Source organism: Pteropus alecto, unplaced genomic scaffold (assembly GCF_000325575.1).
Source record: "Pteropus alecto unplaced genomic scaffold, ASM32557v1 scaffold335, whole genome shotgun sequence".
NCBI lineage: Eukaryota > Metazoa > Chordata > Mammalia > Chiroptera > Pteropodidae > Pteropus > Pteropus alecto.
In genome coordinates this window covers 596,583-613,774 of record NW_006436757.1, presented here as the reverse complement: position 1 = coordinate 613,774, position 17,192 = coordinate 596,583, and the positions used below count along the sequence as shown (strand labels likewise).

At 53.3% G+C, this 17,192-nt stretch overlaps 1 protein-coding gene across 3 annotated transcripts in view; it reads right to left on the bottom strand.

Annotated features, from left to right (window-relative positions):
- Positions 1-10,442: 10,442 nt before the first annotated feature.
- Positions 10,443-17,192, bottom strand: part of ZFHX2 (zinc finger homeobox 2) — a 27,808-nt gene continuing 21,058 nt past the window's right edge. For all 3 annotated transcript variants that reach the window (XM_006913580.3, XM_025048023.1, XM_015590706.2), the window contains exons 7-10: positions 16,338-16,538; positions 15,742-15,868; positions 12,111-15,575; positions 10,443-11,878 (exon numbers count right to left, since the gene is read on the bottom strand). In XM_006913580.3, coding sequence (XP_006913642.1) covers positions 10,905-11,878; positions 12,111-15,575; positions 15,742-15,868; positions 16,338-16,538 — 4,767 coding nt within the window. In that variant the 3' untranslated portion in view covers positions 10,443-10,904. The remainder of the gene's footprint in view (positions 11,879-12,110; positions 15,576-15,741; positions 15,869-16,337; positions 16,539-17,192) is intronic.

Here is a 17,192-nt window from a genome sequence, read left to right as displayed (position 1 = left end):
TCATGTCGTAGCTCTGTGACCTTGGACAAATCACTTTACCTCTCTGAGTCTCAGTTGCTTCTACTATAAAATTAAGGAATTAGGCTTAATGGTTAATAAGGTCTCCTTCCATCTCTGAAGGTATAGGTCTGTGTTTCTAACGAGTGATATGGTTTTTCCACCATGAGCTGGTTTGGGGCCTTCCTGTATTATTGAAAGACCAGAGCTTGAGTGCTGTCCCTTCGTTTATGGAATGTTAGGATTTAGCTGACCTGGGGCCAGCTAATCCTGCCAGCTTCCAGGCCAGAACTACCCCTGATCACTTGATAGAGCTTTCCCCAAAGTGAAACACTGCTTCTGTGGGGATAGAATTAATCAAATTAGAAAAATTTTAAATGAGGGTTCCGTGGTCCAATGAGTTTCAGAATTAGTGGGTTAAACACATTAAACTTTTTCTTTTTGTACGACTTCTCAAGCCTTTACCACACCAATATGCATTTTAAATTTCTTTAGAAGGGGAATATGCAGTGTTTCCCAAACTAATTTGATCGTGGGATCCATTGTTTCTGAGGAGCATCTCATCAGATTAGTGTTTCACAGAGCACCACCAGAAAGAAGTTGAACTCTACTGGCATCTCTTTCTTGAAAAACAACTCAGAGCTAGATGTTTCTTACTCACTTTTTCCCAAATTCTTGACCTTCCAGGTGGATAGGAATGTCCACTCTGGAATCTCAAAGACAGTCTTGTCATGGTCTTCTAGGGCAGCCTTGCGGGCATTGCCAGCGATTTTCTGCTAATCGCAGTTGATCCATGTTGAATTGATACCCATCATAGCTCTCCATATTGATCTCCCATGTTTTCCCTGCAGCATAGGTTTATAGAATGTGCCCTTCACCTTGACAAAGGGCTAGGGAAGGGCAAGCCAACATGGGCTTCCCTGAGCCCAGATCCATCTCTTGTGACCTGAGGGCCACTGTGGACAGATTGACAGGTAGTAGTCGTTGACTCTCTGGTTTGGGGTTGGTTACCTATATAAGACAGGAAAGAAGCTGCCAGAGTCCCCCAACTTAGGAATGTACACTTTTCCAGGATGGCTTGGATGGGTGGTGACCTTGAGGACGAGGACTTGACTTTGTTTTATTTGGGCAGGAAAGGCTGGGTTGTACTCACTTGGACTCAGACAGTTTTTATACCCCATTTTCCATAACCCTGTCACTTTGCCCTCTTTCTCCTTCATCCTTTTGGGTTCTTTTCATCTCCTCCCTGTTCTCCGAAGCAGACAGGCTCTTCTTCCTCCTCCCCCATTCCAATCTCCTTTTACATACCCTCTGTCTCCCCCCACCCCCCCAGCCTGGCAGCCTGCCCTTTAGGAATGTTAATTAGCATTCACGATTTAATTAATTCAATAGCTAATTAATGATTGGGGACTGGGGGGGGGTGGGGAGCTGGGGTGTAGGAGAGTTGGGGGCTGGAGGTGGCAGGAAGAAATAGCGGAGGCTGCAGAAGGCATCGCAGATGGCTGTGCGGTGGCTGGCACGGTGCCCACCGCCATGGATGCAAACACACGCACGCACACGTACACACACACGCACAAAAAAAGGAAAGGGTGATCGAGGAATAAAATCAAAAGCAGGGAGAGAAGGGCACAAGGGCCCTGGGAACTGGGGGTGGGGAAGGCTCTAGATATATTTGAATCTGCTCCGGAAGTGGAAGAGGAGGAAAAAAAAGAAGCCACCACAGGCGCAGAGAGAAGAGCGCTCTCCCGATACCCCACCCCACCCCCACCCCACCCCAGCCACCCCTCCTCCCTGGCATGGGATTCATGGGCACCAGCTGAGGACAGGGTCCCCTCCCTCTGCCTGCCATAAACATTGGCACTGAGGACCCAGACTCAGAAGGACAGGACATTCCCAAAGAAAAGTGTTTTTCTTTTAAGTTGCTTTTTAAAATATATATGTATATATATTTTGAAACATTGCACCCATTTTGGTGTGAGGGTGAAGGCGAATGAAAGAAGGTGACTGAGCCAGGAGGACAGAGCACAGATGGCTTGGTGGTGGTATGGTGTGGTGAGTTGTGGGAAGGAGGAGAGGGGGTCTGGTAGAGGTTGGGGGTGGGTGGAATGAGGACCCTGTTTTTCCTCTTTTCATTTTGCTGTCGATGGAGAGAGAGAGAAAGAGAGAGAAAGGGGGTGGGGAGAGAAGCGAGACAGATGGCAGAGTGGAGAGGCGGCAGCCAGTGCCGGCACTGCCCAGCCTGGGCGGACCCAGCTCCCCCCGCCTGCCAGCTTTCCAAATGCCACCCTTCCCCCATCCTCCCCTATCCCCATCCCCCCAGCTTGGCACTGATCTTGGAGAGAGAGGGAGGGAGGCTGGGCAAAGAGCATCTGTTCCCTCCATTCTCCCAGCTCCATCGGCTGCCAACCTAGGGCCATCGTCTGCCTCCATCACCCCTGCGCCCGCCTGCCCGCCCGCCTACCCACCCAATCCCAAATGGGTGCTGGATCAGGTGCCGAATCTGGCTGCCTCCTCGGGTATACCAGTCACTATGCATTGCTGTGTGTCTGCCACCGCTGCCTGGCACTCATGGGGCCGTGTGTGTGCATGTGTGTGTGTGTGCGCATGTACATGTACGCATAAGCGCTTGCTGTATGTGAGCCTCCTGGGCACGGGTGGGGGTTGGCACTGCGCTTACCAATCTAGTGTCCAACCAGAAGGACAGAGGGATGGAGTAGAAGAAGGAGGGGAGAGGTTTGGGGCCTGGGAGGGCAGAAGAGGGTGCAGGAACTGCTTCGTGCTGCCAGCTTACAGGCATTGGCACTGCAGCTGCCACCCTTGTACCCGCGGAGATGGAAGGAGGTGCATGGGAGGGGAACAGCGGCAGGAGTCCTGGTGCTCTGGGAGGAAGGCTCGGTACCCGGGAGCCATTGGCATCACATCCATCAGGCTGGTGCCTCGAGCTGGGGCAGTGGAAACAGGGGCCCCAGGAGGCAGAGAGGAGGGGCAGGGATGTGTTACTGATGTTGTTCTTCCTCTAGAGCTTAGCTCTGAGAAACAGTTGGACTACGAGGTAGTTAGTCCTCTTCCAGTCTGGGAAAGTAAAGTGGAGAGAGAGGCCAGGGAAGTGCCAAGAAAGCATCTAAGCGCCAGGAGAGATTGTGCCACTGCTCCTTGGGGAGAGCTCATTGGGGCTGGTAGTCTTGCCCTTTGTCAGAGCACTCAAGGAGAGGCAAGGGGACCTGGGTGTGAGGCAGGTGGGTGCTGGCACTGCCCAAGGAGCCTGGCACAGGTTCTGGCATTGAGAGAAATGGAGGAGGATGGCAGTGTCTCTTGCCAGTCTGGTTGAGAGAGTTGTGCCAGGAGTGAAAAGGGAGGAGGTGAGATGTGTGTGTGCATGCCTGTGTGTGTGTATGTGTGTGAGAGAGAGAGTTGTTTGGGAGAACAGATTTTCTGCCAGGACCTCCTTCCCATTCCCTCTTAGGCACGGGGAGTAGAGCGACAGACGGAGAGGCATGAGGACACAAAGGAGGAAGCGCGCCATTGCCAAGACCTCAAGGAAGAAGGACAGAGGGTGTGGGCGTCCTGCCTGGCCCACCCCGTTTTTTTTTTTGGCCAGATCCTCTTGCCTGGTCTGTATGTGTTACCATGTGGGCGTGGTGGGGGAGGGAAGGGCTTGCTTGCTGAGCTGGGATCTAGAATGGGAAGGGCACCTTTCTTCAGATCCCATTTGGACCTTCCACTCTAACAAGTGAGGTGTCTGATTTTCTCCCTAGGGCCTTCCTCTCCTTCCCCTCCCTACATTCCACCCCTCTTTCATCTCTCTATCACCACCTGGGTCCTTTTGCTTGGCACCCAACCAACTAGATGCCGCCACGCTTGGCAGTGCTGCACTGGCACGTGAACAGTGTTTCAGATCCTGGCACTGCGGCAAACCCAAAGCCGCCAAACATGCTCACGACCGCCACTTGGCGGCAGTGAGAGAGGGGGCGGCATGCATCGGCGTGCCAAGCATTGGGCGGGGCTCTGTGCCGGGGAGTGGCATCAGAGGATGCCCCCATCAGCAGGGCTGAATCAGTGCTCTCCAGCCCACCCCAACTCCGCCTTCCTCCCAACTAGACAGCCACCTCCTGCTACCCTCACAGCCCCAAAAAAGGGATTTAGATGGTGCCACACTCAGGATTTGAGCAGCAATTCCAAGGGAAGCTAAAGCACAGAAGGACAAGGGCACACCCGAGCCTCCAGGCCAGTGGACTATATACCTCTTTGGTCAGTAAGGATAGAAAAAATTCTAGGAGGGTAAAATTATATCCTAGAGAGAGGCCAGCCAACTATGTTGTCACAAGATGGTGGCAGAAGAGATTGGAAGGGAAGAAGTAGGAAGGAGAGACCCTCAAGCCTTGCTGTTGGGTGGTGGGTGATTTGTACCTGTATATATTTTATACTTCTCTGTGCCTTGTGATTGGCTGAGCTGTGGTTGAGAAGAACCAGTTCTTTCTCCCTTATTAAAAGTCTTGTATTCAATAATGGTCCTAGAAAGATGGAAATGTGCTCTAGGTCTAGAGAGATATGCAGGTGTTAGGAAGACAAAGGCACCTCGGACTTGTCCTTCCAGAAAGACTGTTCAAGGAGATTTTGTGTTTAGGAATTTCTCAATGGCACCCCAATTAGAGTTGGATAAATTTCTGTATCTTTAAAATCCACGCCTGGAAGGGAGACCACAGATCAACAATGAGCCCTCCCTAGTAGAGAGGAAGGCCCCCAGGAGCAGAATCCCCAGCATCTGTGGTGCCACAGACCAGCCCTACGCCTCCAGAGGCAGTACCATCGGCAGTCCCACAAAACTGGACGTTGGGTCTCCATCTGGAAGAACTTCTAGCAGGTTAGGCTTTCCTTGCTTCCTGGGTAGCCAGAGACTGTGGGGCAGTAACTAAGAATATCTTTGGGTAGAAGAATCGGCTTTGGGTGATGTCGGAGTAGGCTGGGTAGCTCTGATGGGAGATAGAACCTGCCCAGAGGGAAGTAAAGCCATTGCTTGTCCTGGGTTGAGCTGCTTGGAGCTGGGAGAGTTCTGATTTCAGCATCTCTAGAAGTGGAACGAAGCTTCAGAGGAAGCGAGGTGGTTTCCACAGCAGAGGGAAAAGCAGTGAGGCAATCAGCCAAGGGGACGAGTGGACGATGTTTATAGCTTTTCTCCTGTTCCATAGTAACCAACATAAACAGGAGACACAGATTTCCAAAATGTTGGGAGTTGGGGGCGAGGTCAGGGTAATGAAGAAGACCATCTGAGGTGATGCTAGGCCACTGTGTGGTAACCCTGGGTGCTGGAGAGCTGGGGACGGGTCACAGATGTGTATGGGTCTGAGTAGTCTAAATCAATGTTTCTCAAACTCCAGAGAGTGCAGATTCACCAGGAGTTTCTGATTCAGTGGGCTGCAGTATGGTCCAGGAATATGAATTTTAAACAAGCACTCAAGTAACTTGACACAGGGGGATGAAACTTTGAGAAACACTATTCTAAGAGATGGGAGGCACCTTGTAGGGCAGTTGATCTAGTCTGGATTTTCCATGCCTTTTACATCTTTCTTCCTCCCCAACCATAGACATTTCTTAATGCTGTCACATGTGTGTTATATGTGTTGTGGGATGTGTGTATGTGTGTTTTAGGTGGAGGCAGGAGGAAAAGGGGGGTGTCGTGAGGTCAAATCAGGCAGATTTAACTTGTGAGAACTATGCTCCCCATTGACAGTTATCACAGAAGCTCTTAGGGAACACTTTCAAAATTCACTCTTCTCTTCACCCCAGATTCTGATGGTTGGCTGCCCTGTGTTTCTGAAACCTCACCGCTAAGAAACACTAGGTTAGGAGCATTGTCAGGAAGTTGCTGTCTGTGGTCTAGCCAGGTTGTGGCTTGATACAGGATGGGTTGTAGTTACACTTCTCTCCGGACGCAGGTCAGGGTCTGGTAGTGGAAGCAGGGTGAGCAGAGCACACGGCCTAGCCTACTGCTGATACTCAGCAGGTTGCAGATGACGCTGTCCTTTAAGCACTTGGGCTCTCCAAGAGTGAATATAGTGTAGGTCTTTTTAGTTGAGAAGACATGATGCCGGTTCAGGTATCAGGGAGAGACTGTGGATGTAGGGCAGCGCTAAGTTTCTGCTAATTACTTGTTTCGGTGTTTTAGCGTAGTTTGTGTAAGAGTTGTGTATGGTCGGGTCAGGTGCCAGATCACTTTTCATCTTCTTTCTGGTCCACTGATAATCAACTTGCTTCTCTACTGCCTTCTAGCCAGATACCTCTCCATGGCTGGGGAGCTGTAAGAAACACCAGGCTCAGACCACTGACAAGGAATAATGCCATTTATCCCCTTGCCTGTCCTTTGTGTGGAAGGCTATCCAGGTCTTCCATTTAAAGGAGAATGATGGGGTGTGTCCTCACCCAATCATACGTTCTTCCCATAAAGTGTAGTCTCTCCTAGCGAGGCGTTGCCTTGTTCCCTTGGGGTCACTTCCCATCTTTGTGCAAACTTGGTGAGCCAAGGTTTAGGTTCTACAAATGGCCTTTCCTTCGCTTTTCTTTCATTTGACCTTTTCACAATGTAGCCAAGCTGTAATCCTGTAGACCCCCAGGCTGGATCTACATCTTTCTTGTTGTAGCAAGAGTGTCCTTGGTATTGGGGCATTTCTTCCTTACTCAGTCTTCAAGAAATATCATCCTCCTGGGCTTACAAGTTTCTCACTATTGCTCCTCATTGGTGGTTTGAGCTTTCTACCGCATCCTGAAGAGAAGTGCTCCCCAATACCTGTCCCTTCCTATAACATAGGGTCCTAGCCCAGCTTACCCCTGTGCTGAATGTAAATTTTCCTCAAAATTTCTTCCTGGTTTCTCTTCTACCTCCCTCCCCTCCCTAGTGTCACATTCCAGAGGAATTTAAGGTCATTTCCCCATGGATTAATGTTCAACATTTGGTCACCTTTCCTGATACTGGTTACACTTTCTTGTTTATAAGCTTTTCCTACCTATTGTTATATGAAGAAAATTAGTATGCATTGGAAGGTGTTTCTGCTTAGGGGAGTATAGGTGATGGGTCTGTCCCTTGTGCCTATATGCCCATGGGGCCTGACCTTGCTAGCATTTGTGTGTATCCCCACAGCTCTGTGTGGTTCTGCTGCTGTTTCTAAGTGTGCTTGCTTGTTTCATTGGTGCAGTTATGTGTATAGAGCTCTATGCTTCAGGGGCAAATATGTACACAGGGGTGAATGATTGCATGAGTGAGTGTGTCCTAAAACAGATCAGGTTGGTAAATATTTGGGGAATCAGTGATCTGGTCTGTAAGCCCTGAAGGTGGTTAAGGAACATATAGAAGGGATTAAGCAGGTACGTGCTATTGTGCCTGAAACAATAGGCCTTGGTTCTTGCGCATGCCTCTGTTAAGTACACTTTAGTGTGGCTAGAGGGTCAGGGGAAGAACAGGTTTCATTTTGTGATCCTATCGCGGACTCTCCCCTATTTGGCCACTGAGGCTTCAGATTTTCTCATGTTTTACAGACTTTGATTTTTGTTTCTACTTGGGAATTGGATACCTTAAGTCATCCCCACCTGGACTGGTTTAGAGCAAAGACAGACAAGCTCATTTCCACCTCCTGCCTTCTGGTACTGACGCTGGCAGTCAGTAGAGTGGACCAGAATTTGAATGTTTTTAAGACCCATGTATATCAGAAACCCTCAGCCTTTGCCCTACGCTGTGGAAGACCAACCTCGGGAGCCATCGATTTAGGCTCGCTTTAGGGCCGAGGAATGTTCTATAAGATAGGCGTTGTTGTGTCAGGTTCTTGAGTTGGGCTTACTATTCCACAGGAGAAGCAACACGATTTAACCCGGGTGACTTGGCATTTACCTCTAGCATTCTGCGTAGGGCTGTGCTGACTCAGCCTTCTGTCCCCAGGACGGTCCACCATGTATCTCTGGAGCAGGAGTACTGCTGCTGAGGACTTCTGGTCTGAGAAAGGGGTTAGGGGCAGGGGTCGGGGGGGAGCGGGGAATGCTTCCAGCCACTGGGAGCATGGAATGGCATACCCTCCAGAAGCATGCTGACTGACCCGAGTCAGCAGTGAGCCAGGCTCCAAATTACGGGGTTCCTGGTAAGGACAGTTGCTCCTGTCTACAACTGTGAATGTCCCTGGTGTCTCCAGGCCAGGGTGTCTGGGTGTAAGAGAGTGTGTTGGAGGACCAGAGGAAGGATTTCTAGCTATGTTAGCTCCTGGTGAAAATACTCATGGTTCAAACTAAAGCCAACCTACCCTGGCTATAAATCCCTAAAATGTGTGACACCATACCTCTAATCATCTCATGCTAGGCGTTTGTCAAGGTTACCTTTAAAATGTTTCCTCTTTGTCTCCTATTTTTTTGTTTTTTGTTTTCAACTTTTATACACAAGTCACATTTCCAGAAAGCACAAAGTGAAAAAGCTTTTTTCCTTATACACATGCTGCTAAGAAAATAGTTTTATACACAGAATTTTAACAAGAAAGAGAAAAGGATAGGCAGGGAGGTGTGCAAGAGATGTGCTGGGAGGTGGGGGAAAGTGGCAGCAAGAGCAAGACCACAGTAGGGCAGTCTCTCTCCTGCCTGCATTTGTAACTGGTATTTTTTGGCATCAGAATAACTAATTCCACCCCACCCTTGTTTGCTAGAGTTGGAGCTTTTAATTTTAGAAATGAATGGGATTGGAAGAGATTTATAGAACATATGGGGACTAGAAGCAGCCATATTCCCTCTCCCTTCCCATCTTTTCTGCACATAAGCCACTGCTACAGTATTAACATGTTCCTAGAGTAGAATGACAGACCGGGAAGTCTAAATCTAGGGCCGGCTGAATGTGTGCGCATATGAAATGAAGAATGGGAGTGGAAGAAGCTAGAAGGGAGAAAGTTCGGAAGCAGACTACACTGAAAGGAGAGGTCTTAGGGGTAGAGCAGTAGGAGAAACTATCTGGAGGACTGGGAAAGTTTGGCAGGCTTTTCTTGGCTAAAATAAAACACCTGCTTCTCTACCCTGTGCCACTCTAGCTGGGTTTTGGGGTTGCCACACTCACCTGATGCTTACAGAGACAATTAGGATAGAGGTGGGGAACCCTCTCCCAGCTCATTTTTCTTCTACTGGCTCCCTTGGTGATATCACCCTATCAGTCACATTGTGCTTCAGTCATCTCCTTGCCCTCCTATCCCCTAGCAGTCATTAGTTCCAGGCCCCCATGGGTCTCACAACAGGCCCTGACTCCTTCGGTGGTGTCCCTAGCAGCTGCTGCTTACTGGAGGGGCTGGGCTGGGCTGGGCTGGAGGGAGCAGGGGCCAGGGCAGAGGACAACGAGGAAGAACACAGATGGGAAACAAGGGTCCCAAAGACTTTAAGAAATGACCAAAAATGTGAAGGGGCCACTAGGAAGGAAAATAGGAGTAGAGGTTTGTGAAAAAAGTGAGAATGGTGGTTAGCTACACAAAAGGGAAGCATACTCAAGATTCAGAAACCAACTGCCCAGCCCTCCCACTTTCCCCCCGGCACTGCCAAGACATTTCTGGCAACACTGACTTTTCTCTCAGCTGGGAATGAGGGGATGTTACCTCTCCTGATACTCAATTCAGGGGCAAGGATGTATCCCCAGTCTCCAGGTTCCTCTCCCCATTACCAACTCCCGCCCAAGACTGGTCACAGCCAAGGCAAGGCTGCACTGCTTTTTCTCTGGGATCACCGTACCCATGTAGACTTAAAGTTATCTGATCTTCCAAAGCCAGGTGGTTTAAAGAAACCCTTAAATGGCAGGGGTGGGGGGCACAAACAGGAAAAAAACCACTTGTTTGATGGGAGTTTTTTTCAGGGTTTTTTTTTTTTTTTTTTTGTATTTTCCAAGTTTGTTTCTCTTTAGTTCATTCCTCTGGTATCACCATCTCTTTTGTGCACGTGTGTGCGCGTGCTCTTTTTTTTTTTGGTTGTGTGTGTGTTTCAGTTTTTTTTTTTTGTTTTTTTTTTTTTAAAGAACTTTGGATTTGCCGTTGGTGGGCAGCGCCAGTCCCAGAGGCTGGACCCCCCACATGGCAGGGCTAGGACAAGGGGCAGGCCCACGGCTGCTGAGAGGATCTCTGTGTTTAAAGCCTTTGAGAATAAGTTACTGCAGTTCCCAGGGTGCAGGGTGGGGGTTGGCAGAGGGGTTCCAGGCCACAGCTTCCCTAGAGTCTAGGCCACAGGGGCTCCCCTGTCAGGCAGGGAGGTTAGGAGGGGTGTGCGAGTGAGCTGGGAATGCCCCCCCAACCTAAAGTTTGGTTAGTTTTGTGGGCTCCCTGCCCATCCCAGGCTCCCAACTCTGGAGCCAACTGGGTATTTGGAAAATTTGTGAGCAGTATGACGCTCTGCACAAGGGGGCAGGAAGGGAGAGTGGCAGTTTATTTTCCTTCCCCCTTTTTTGTCTTGGGTTTTCTTTTTCTTTCTTTTCTTTTTTTTTTTTTTTTTGGTGTTTTCTCAGTCAGTGGAACAGCATGGGAGAAGAGATATTAGTGTGTGAGTTCCTAGGAGTTAGGGGGAAACTGGGAATTCAGTGGAGAAAAGGTTGTAGGAAGACGAACCAAGGATAGATTCTGTGTATGGTGGGCAGGGCAGACAGGAATGAATAATCAGGATGACTAGGTGGGGATGTGTGTCTATGAAGACAGGGCAAGGAGTTGTGGGGGACAGCTGTGTCTGGGGCGGGATTGGGGAGGAGGCAGGACTCTGCTGGAGGTGGGTGTGAAACCCACCAAGGATGGGAATTGAAAGATTCCCATGAAGTGGGCAGAGCCAAGGGTTGCAGTAAGGGATTTGAGTTCCCACCAATCACCCCTTGGAGTAAGAGAAGGAGCCCTGAGGCCCTCTCCTCTTCCCAATCTTGGTTTATCTGTTTATAAAGCTAGAAGTGTAGAGGTAGTAGTAGTTTTTGAGTTGGAGTCCGTGTGAGGTAATCTTGCTTCCTCTTTGGCAAAAGCCACGGCAGCCGTGGCAGCAGTGGCGGCCTTGGTGATGGTGATGGGTGGGCCCCCTGTGGGCGGGGCCGCCTTGCGCCTGTGGGCCGAGGAGCGCAGGTGGGAGGCCAGGGCTTCACGCCCACTCAGCAGCACCTCACACGCCAGGCAGTGGTAGGTGCAGATGGGCACCCGCAGTGGCGGGGGCACGGAACCCCCGGAGCCCCGCCCAAAGAAGCAGAAGGATCTCTGATGAGCCGTGGCAGGGGCCTCCCCGTCAAATGCCATCTTGCACTGGCGGCACAAGTAACGGTGGGTCACGTCCACGGTGGAGATGCCAGTGCTGCCTGTCAGGAGCTCGTCGGCCTCCCCGGCCTCCCCCTCCCCTGGAGCAGGCAGTTCAGGAGGCTTTGGAGGCGCTGTAGCTGTAGGCTCGGGGGGCTGGGGCAGTGGCTGGAGGAGGGCATTGGGGAGCAGTCCGATGAGGGTCTGAGGTATCACGGGGTTCATGGGAAATAGCCCCTTCTTCATGCCATAAAGCTGTTGGAAGTAAGCTCCCTGTAACTGGGGGCCAAAGACAGCTGGCGGTGTGGCCCCCCCTGCAGGGGGCAATGGGAAGGGCAAGAATTGACCTCCCAACAGGGCTGGGACAGTGGCCTTCAATGCTTTGAGGTTCTTGAGGGCATCAGTGGAGTTGGTGGGGGCTGCAGTTGGCTTTCGCTCACCAGAGACCTTGTCACTAGCGGGCTCAGTAGGCGGGCCTGGGGTGGGGTCAGTGGTGCCTGCTGTGGTGTTGTTTTGGTCAGGCCCAGGTCTCTGAGGTAAGGGGCAGCCTGGGCCAGCAGTCTGGACCACTGTGGTAGCAGGCAAGACCGAAGTGGCGAGGCCAAGGAGGCCTGAGGAGGCTGCAGGGCCTAGGAAGATGAAAGGAGTGATGAAGGATTAGCCACCTCCAGCCTCACACTTATTCATTCCCACCACCTAGCCTCCATGCTCCCTTTCCTCCCTTCTCTCCCCCACAAGAGCCGGAAACAAAGGAAGGCCACAGGAGATTGGAGATGGGATGAGTCAAGAAGGAAAAGGAAGGAAAATGTCAGTAAAAGGAAATGCTCTCTGAAGTCCAACTCCTCCCAACCTCCCACTCACCTGAATTGAAAGGAGCTAAGCTGCCCAACGGGGGCTGGGCCAGAGCTGGGCCAGACAAGAGGACTGGGGCCAGGCGAGGCAGGGCTGGGGCAGCCCCAAGGGGCATAGAGGCAGGCAGGGCCTTGGGAGCCGGGGGTGCCTCGGGTGCTGGGGCCAAGTCATAGCACTTGCTTTCACTCTTCAGCTGGGCTCGGACTGCTTCCTTGAGCTTGGCCAGGTGCTGGCGGGAAAAGAGATGCCCTCGGCAGGAGACATAAAAATCATACTTGACGTCACAGTAGGGGCAGTCAGTGCGCTGGGCTCCCAAGGGGCCCTCACTGCTGCCCGCAGCCCCACCAGCTGCTGCCCCCTGCAGTTTGGCCTTCTTTTCCTTGGCACGAGCATTCTGGAACCAGACTTGGATAACTCTCTTGGGCAGCCCAATCTCCTCCCCCAGCACCTCGCACTCCTGCATGGTAGGGGTGCGGTAGGCTTCATAGCAGGCTTTCATGATCTTCAGCTGCAGGCTGCTCATCTGGGTCCTATAGCGCCGCTGCCCCATTCCATCTGGAACCCCAGCCCCACCTCCTGGTCCTCCACTGGTCCCTCCAGCTCCAGGAGACTCTGGTTCAGCCAGGCTGGAAGCAGATGAATCACTCAGGTCCCCTGCAGATGGACTGCAAGCCTCACTCTCTGGAGAAACTTTCGTTGGTTCCTCTGGGCCCTCGTCCTCACTGGGGCCAGGGGGAGGTGGGAGAGGTAGAGGTGGCTCTAGTGTTGGAGTGGTGGCCTCTTTCCCAGATGGCAGGAAAGGCAGGGACCCGGCAGCAGGAGTGACAGTTGAGTAAGGAAAAGCAGGTGCTTCTCTCTTTGGGGCCTCCCTCCCAGTCCCGTCATCCATCTTGCCCAACAACAGGTTGAACTTGGGGAAGGGTGCAGGGGTGGGTGTGGCGGGGGGCTTGACTGCCGGATTGGGCACTACCCCAGGGGTGCTTCGAAACTGGCCTTTCCTCTCTCGGGCTCTGGTATTCTGGAACCAGACCTGTACCACTCGCTTTTTGAGCCCCACCTCCTCAGAGATGCAGTCGAGCATCTTGCGTGTCGGGTTGGAGTCCTGCATGTACCAGCGGTACAGGATCTCCAGCTGCTCAGGCAGGATGGTGGTGCGCAGACGCTTGTCCCTGGGGGGCTCACCCTCCCCTCCACCCCCTGCTTCACTGCCTGTGGGGGACAGGCTGCCGTCCTCATGCTTCCGTTTGAGGGGTGGCCCTGGCACTGGTGGAGTACCTGCCACCAGGGGGCTTCGCTCCCCAAACACCAGCAAGGGCAGGTCTAGGAGGTGGGGGGCAGCACTGGGCTGCACAGGTGGCAGGAAATGTAGTCGGCGGTGACTGGTGAGGAGGTCCTCGCTGGGGAAAGACAAGGTGCACTGATCACAGGTGTGGACTGGAGAAGAGGGAGGAGCCCTCCCGTCAGGCTCTTTGCCTCCTGCCTTTGTTGCCTCTGTTTGGTTCAGTTCTTCTCTGTCGGGAGGTTCTGGTGGTGATGGGCCCTCAGGCCCTGCTGGGAGTTCCAGGCCCTGTTCCTCCTCTGCGTCTTCCTCCTCTACCTCTTCTTCCTCTTCCCCTCTCTCTGCCTCTTCCTCTTCCTCTTCAGTGGGCTGGTCGTCATAGCATTTCTTGAGGTGTCGCACCAACTCAAAAACACAGGAGAAGGTGGCATGGCAGCGCCTGCAGCCGGAGACTCCCCCAGTGCCTCCTGTGGTTGGCACGGCCCCCCCCTCGCTGGCATTTTTGCGTGCTTTCTGGCGGGCATTCTGGAACCACACTACCACCACACGGCTAGCCAGGCCCAAGAGACTTGCGAGCCGCTCCACCTCTCCATCCTTGGGGTAGGCACTGGTCTCAAAGAAAGACTGCAGGGCTTGGGTCTGGAACTCTGTGAACTTGGTCCTAGAGAACCGGCGGCCTGCAGGTACTAGGGGAGGAAGATTCCCTCTGGAGCTGTCTTCCTCCTCTGGGGCCCTGCGTCCTCCTGCCCGGTTTCGATCCTCAGGTGGACGACACCCGCCTGCCTCAGGCTCTGGCACCAGGAAGGGTGGACCAAGTTGGGGAGCAGGTGAATCCAGAGACCCATCAGGAGGTTTGGAGTGTTCTGCGGGAGGTGGGTATAGGCTATCATAGCTCTTTCGAAACTGAGCAGCGTAACGGCTTAGAGCCTCAAAGGGCAGAAAGCGGCGGTGGACATGCTCCTCGTGTGTCTTGAGGATGAGCATATTGGAGAAGAGTTTCCCACAAGCCCCGCAGGCCAACTTGTCCCCACCTCCCAGGGCCTCTGGTGGGGGTGGGGTGGGAGGAGGGGGCACAGCCTGCTTCCCTTCATTGTATTGGATCACCAGCTCAAAGCCAAAGTTTTCTAGAAGGGCTTTGGCTGCAGTGCGGGCTGCCTCGTTGGGCGTTTGTTGGGAGGGTGATGCTGGCCCTGCCTCAGTTCCCTCTTCAGCCATGGGGGGCCGCTCCCACTCCCGCTCAGCCAGCTCAGCCTTTGGGGGTGGGGGTGGGGGAGGAGGGGTGGCACCTGGCAGGGACAGCAGGGGCGCAGGCCCAGCTAGTGCCAGCTTGGGTCCCACCTTGAGGTCATGGAGGTAGAAGGGCAGGAGCAGCTGCTGCTGCTGGAGCTTAAGCAGTGATTCGGGCACGAGAGGGAAGGGGGGCAGGACTGGTGGGGTGAAGAGGGGGGCCGGGAATCGGTGCAGGTCCAAGGGAGGGGGAGGAGGGGACAGGAAAGGTAATCCAGATATAAAGCCGCTGGGGTCGGGGCCTTTCTTCTCAGTGCCCACCTCCCCCTCAGTCTCGCCTTCTTTGGGCTCTTCTTGGCCACGCTCTGGCCCCTCAGCCTTGGCGTCAGTCTTGGCCCCCCGGGAGCGAGTCTGGTGCAGAACAGAGCGCATGTGGATCTCCAGGGTGGAGCTCTGGTTATAAGAGACTCGACAGACTGTGCACTTAAAGGGCTTGTCTGTGGCAGCAGCAGAGGCAGGTGTGGTGCCAGCCTCTCCCCGGGCAGGGCAAGAGGGGTCAATGGCAGCCTTCTTCATCTTGTGCAGGTGGGAGACTGAGTTATAATGAACCAGGAGGATATTCTTCTGCGTGAAGGACTCCTTACACACAGTGCACTTATAGGGCCGAGCAGGGTCTAGAAACTTGTCCAGGGCAAAGTTGGTGGTCTTCCGATAGGTCAGAGGGTGGCGAGAGTCAGCTGCAGCCGGCTCTGCAGGGCGGGGCTCCCCAATAGTCCCCTCTTCCTCCTCAGCCATGGGGGGTGGAGGAGCCATTTCTTCAGCCTGGGCATCAGGCCGAGGTGCCGGAGATGGGGCTGGAGAGGGGAGTTGGTCAGGGCTTCCTGTGGGCTTGTCTGGGGCCTCAGCTGAGGGCAGAGAAGGCTCAGGAAGAGGATCAGGACTGGCTTCTGGGATCAGGCAAGGGCCTTCTAGGGGAGAGAAGGGGTTGCAATGAGAAGGGAACTTTAAGTCAGACTCCACCCACTCAACATCTAGGGCAGCTGATCCTTGCCTCAGTTGCCTTCAGACCTTTTTGGTCTGTGGAGCCCAGGTCCTTTCCTGCCATCTTGGGAGGTTTGCCATCCCCTTCCTTACCTGCTGCCTGGTCTCTGCTGGGTGCAGGCTCTGGCTCAGGAGCTGGGGGCTCTGGGCCATCCCCCAGAGGGCTTAGAGTGGGCCCAGGCAGCACTTTGGTCGTAAAGGTCATCTCTACAGTTGTGGCCTATAATGGAAGAAATCCTTGGGACTTCTCCCCCTACCCCCACCCCCACACACACACCTCCCGCTCCCCACCCCTTGGCTACTCCTGTGCCTGTGCCCAGCCCCTTTCCATGGCTCTAGTCTCCTCTCTGGACAAACCTCCCATCTAACTTCTGCTTCTCTCACAGAGGAGAGGGCCTGGGCTGCACCTCTCCCATCTGGCAGACTGGGCCTGCTGTTGAACAGCTTTTCTTAGGACCCAGTGGAAGTTAAAGAAATGCTTAGCTTCCTCACAGGCAAGTAGAGACAGCTAGCTAAGCCTCACTCTGAGGTTCCCTCTAACTATACAATCCACCCTCAAATCTCTGAAATGCTATTTCCTTCACCAACACCCTCCCCCCAATACACACACTTGCCCAACACCTCTGCCTCCCCTCCTGCCCGGCCCTAGCAGGGCCTCCTGGATGGACCCTCACACAGCCTGTACTCACCACAAGCAGCAGTTTCTCAACGCACTCAGGCACCACGTTGTGAAGGTGGCTAAGATGGAAGTGCAGGGCAGGCCGGCCCACCAACTGCTCCTGGCACAGTGGGCACCTGTACTTGGGCTGCACTGCATGCTGGGAGAGTGCATGAACCCTCACCTGGTCGGACTCTGGGCTCAGGAAGCTGCAGTATGGACAGCAGTATACCTGGGGGCACATGGGTGGTGGAGGGGGTGTCAGGGAAGGGTGGGACCCACCAACACTCAGACTTTGGGCTCCTGGACACAGCACAGTTCGTCACTCTCAATTCAGAAGGAATAAGCCCAATAGGAAGGCATCACCATGGACCCAGCCACAGTCCTGAAAGCTGGCTCCTCCCTCATTTCCCATAGAGTGAGACAAAGGCCTAGGTTAGGGCGCCACCTTGCCTTCCTTTGTCTGGCCCTCTCCCTCCACCCTGGCCTCTCTGTCTTTCCTTCATTTGTTTTTCCCTGTCTCTACTGCCCTACTCAGTTCCCCAGCTGACAGTAAGGCCCTGTACCTACCTCCCACGGATTTAGTTTTCTTTTCTTACCCACCCCCACACTCCCTGCATCTTCTCCCTGAAATGGCTCCCCTTCCCTCTGACACTTCCTGGACCCAGAGGCTCCCTCATCCCTGCCCGCTCCCTGCCCACTCGGCCTCCCCAGCATCCCTGAACTAAGGTAGGGGCCCTCCCTACCTTTCTGCTCTGAAGGCGGCTCATTCTCCTTCAGAGGCACAGCGGCTCCCACTTTCTTTTCCTTCCTTCCTTCCTTTTTTTTCTTCCCTTACTAATGTAAACAAACACCATAGCTCCCCCAGTGGCTCCAGAAATTTCTG